At 42.5% G+C, this 2,385-nt stretch overlaps 1 protein-coding gene across 1 annotated transcript in view; it reads right to left on the reverse strand.

Annotated features, from left to right (window-relative positions):
* Nucleotides 1-807: 807 nt before the first annotated feature.
* adamts10 (ADAM metallopeptidase with thrombospondin type 1 motif, 10) overlaps nt 808-2,385 on the reverse strand; it is a 59,712-nt gene continuing 58,134 nt past the window's right edge. The window contains 2 exon segments of the mRNA XM_046870555.1: nt 808-1,952; nt 2,123-2,282. Coding sequence (XP_046726511.1) covers nt 1,843-1,952; nt 2,123-2,282 — 270 coding nt within the window. The 3' untranslated portion in view covers nt 808-1,842.

Genomic DNA, 2,385 nt, shown 5'->3' on the forward strand with positions numbered 1-2,385 from the left:
CTGTAAGTGTTTGATGTGTTTCAGCCACTTTTCCCATTCCAGCCCCAACAGCTACCAATGGACATCATCATGTTCTAAACCACATCAGGATGTTGAAGATCTGAATTTCGAGTGTGTTTTCTGGCAGGACGGACACTTCGGTAGCTTTGTCAAGCAGCAAACATTTCTTGGTTGATCGAATACTTTTGAGAAATAAACGATCATCGCGGACGGCTAAATCTCTTAATAAAAAAAATGTCCAAAATAGAGATGATGTAAACAGTGTCCAATGTGGTCGCTAGTGTGTGTTGTTTTTTTTTGTTTTTTTTTTAAACCCAGCACTTCACAGGTCAGGGGTTTTTCCTCACAGTGCAGCATGAACACATACTGATGATGCTGATGTCATGATGACGAGAGGCAGAAGACGGTAGAGGATGTGAAAGAACGTTTTGAAAGTTCTCAGAATCATTTTTTCTGGTAGGACTCCTGAACAGGAAAAGATTTTCGTTTTATTTCGAGACGATACACTTCTACTCAATGGTCCGGAAATAATTCTGGACTTCTTCCTTGTAAAGAATGTTAAAAATCGCTTGATAAGTTCAAGCTCGAAGGCTGCTCTGTAAAACCAAGAGCTGTTCTCGGTTACGGAATATTTATTAGCAGGATAAATCTGATCTGTATTTCTGTCTATCGGAAATGTTATGAAAACATTCCCGGGATTATCTCCGGAATCGTCTGCGAGCCTGAGACTAAGCGTTAACCGGATTAGATTTTTCTAGATTGTCTTTGATGAACTGAGATGAATTAAAATGATGAACTTCAAATTCTAATTTGACAATTGTTTTATTTAAGGGTCATGAATTAGCCGAATCAGAATTTGACACACTCCGTTTTTGGAAACGTCTTGAAATTCTGAACCTAATCTAGACCTGAAAGACATTTTCTCATTTGCAGTTATAATCAGTGCATCCAGAAAAGCGCTCCTGTTTCGTTATATACAGTTCAGCCAATTTAGGAGAACCAAGTAGGAGTTAGATGTATCTCCAGGATCGGATGGTTGTCAGGGCCCGGGATCAAGCGCTTACAGGAAATTGACGAATTCGATTTTTCTAGATTTTCTCTGATGAATTGAGCCAAATTAAAGCGATGCTTCATATGTAACTCATATGTAATGTTTCGTATGTCATTCATATGAAATTCAACTTCAGATTTAAATTTGACAAATGTATTAATACATTCGAACTCTGTTCGATTTGAGGTTCGTTGATTCTTCGAATTTGATGCACTCCAGTTTGAAAACGTCTTATTCAAGCAAAATGTCGATTAAAAATATAATCCAATTTCCCATTCAGCCAGTTCAGGAGAACCAAGTCGGAGAACCAACCATATGTAGGAATGTCAGTGATTATGTACGTTCTGCACCTTTCTGCACCGTATTTATGAACCTTTGGATTATTGTAACTCGTTTAATAATAAATGGTATGAGCCTGTAATGGGAAAAAAGCAGTCACATGTGCAGTGTTGTGCTGAGCTGTAGCTAGAACTGAGCCGAAGCGAAGGATCCCGTCTGAAATGTGAAGGAAAATAGGAACTAGCACCATGTTCAGAACAACTCATAGAAGACAAAATCTCTCTGACCAGCTACCATTTACAGGAACAGGGAGACTGGAGGACAGCAGCAATGTCTCTCTCTCCTCTCTCTCGCCCTCCTTCCTTCCATTCCTCTCTCTTTTTACTCTTTCTTATTCTCTCTCTTTCTCTCTCTTGGGTGGGACTGGCATTCCGAGCATGGAGAGTAGATAGAGAGAGAAAAGAGAAAGAAAGATAGAGAGGGAGAGACAGAGAGAATGAGAGGAGCGGAGGTCAGTGTCCTTGGCAGGTCTTGCAGCACATCTGTCGGAAGTATGGACGGCTGCAGAACTTGAACCTGAGCACCAGGGGGCAGTACGCCACTGTGTTCACATCTTTACACTCTGAAGGGAGAAAAAAGACAGACAGACAGACAGACAGTTAGACAGACAGACAGACAGACAGACAGACAGTGTGAAGGTGTGTGTGTAAAGGGGTGTGTGTAGGTGTGTTTGAATGTGTGTATTAATGACCCTAATGCTGTGGATGCTGAAAGCCCACTGCATCCCCTCACCCTCAGGGTTGTCTGTGGGGACGCTGAGGTCACACTTGCTCCTGCACTGCTGCATGAAGGCCGGTCGATGCAGCTCTGGACAGTCGTTGGACGGCAGGCCGGTGTGTGACAGACACTGCACCGAGCGCATCTGATGGCCCACGCCACACTTAGCTGAACACTGGTTTTACACACACACACACACACACACACACACACACACACACACACACTGAAAGAAGCATACCCACCATGCATTTACTCATGAAGGCACCAATTGACAT

Source organism: Silurus meridionalis, chromosome 17 (genome assembly GCF_014805685.1).
Source record: "Silurus meridionalis isolate SWU-2019-XX chromosome 17, ASM1480568v1, whole genome shotgun sequence".
Taxonomy (NCBI): Eukaryota; Metazoa; Chordata; class Actinopteri; order Siluriformes; family Siluridae; genus Silurus; species Silurus meridionalis.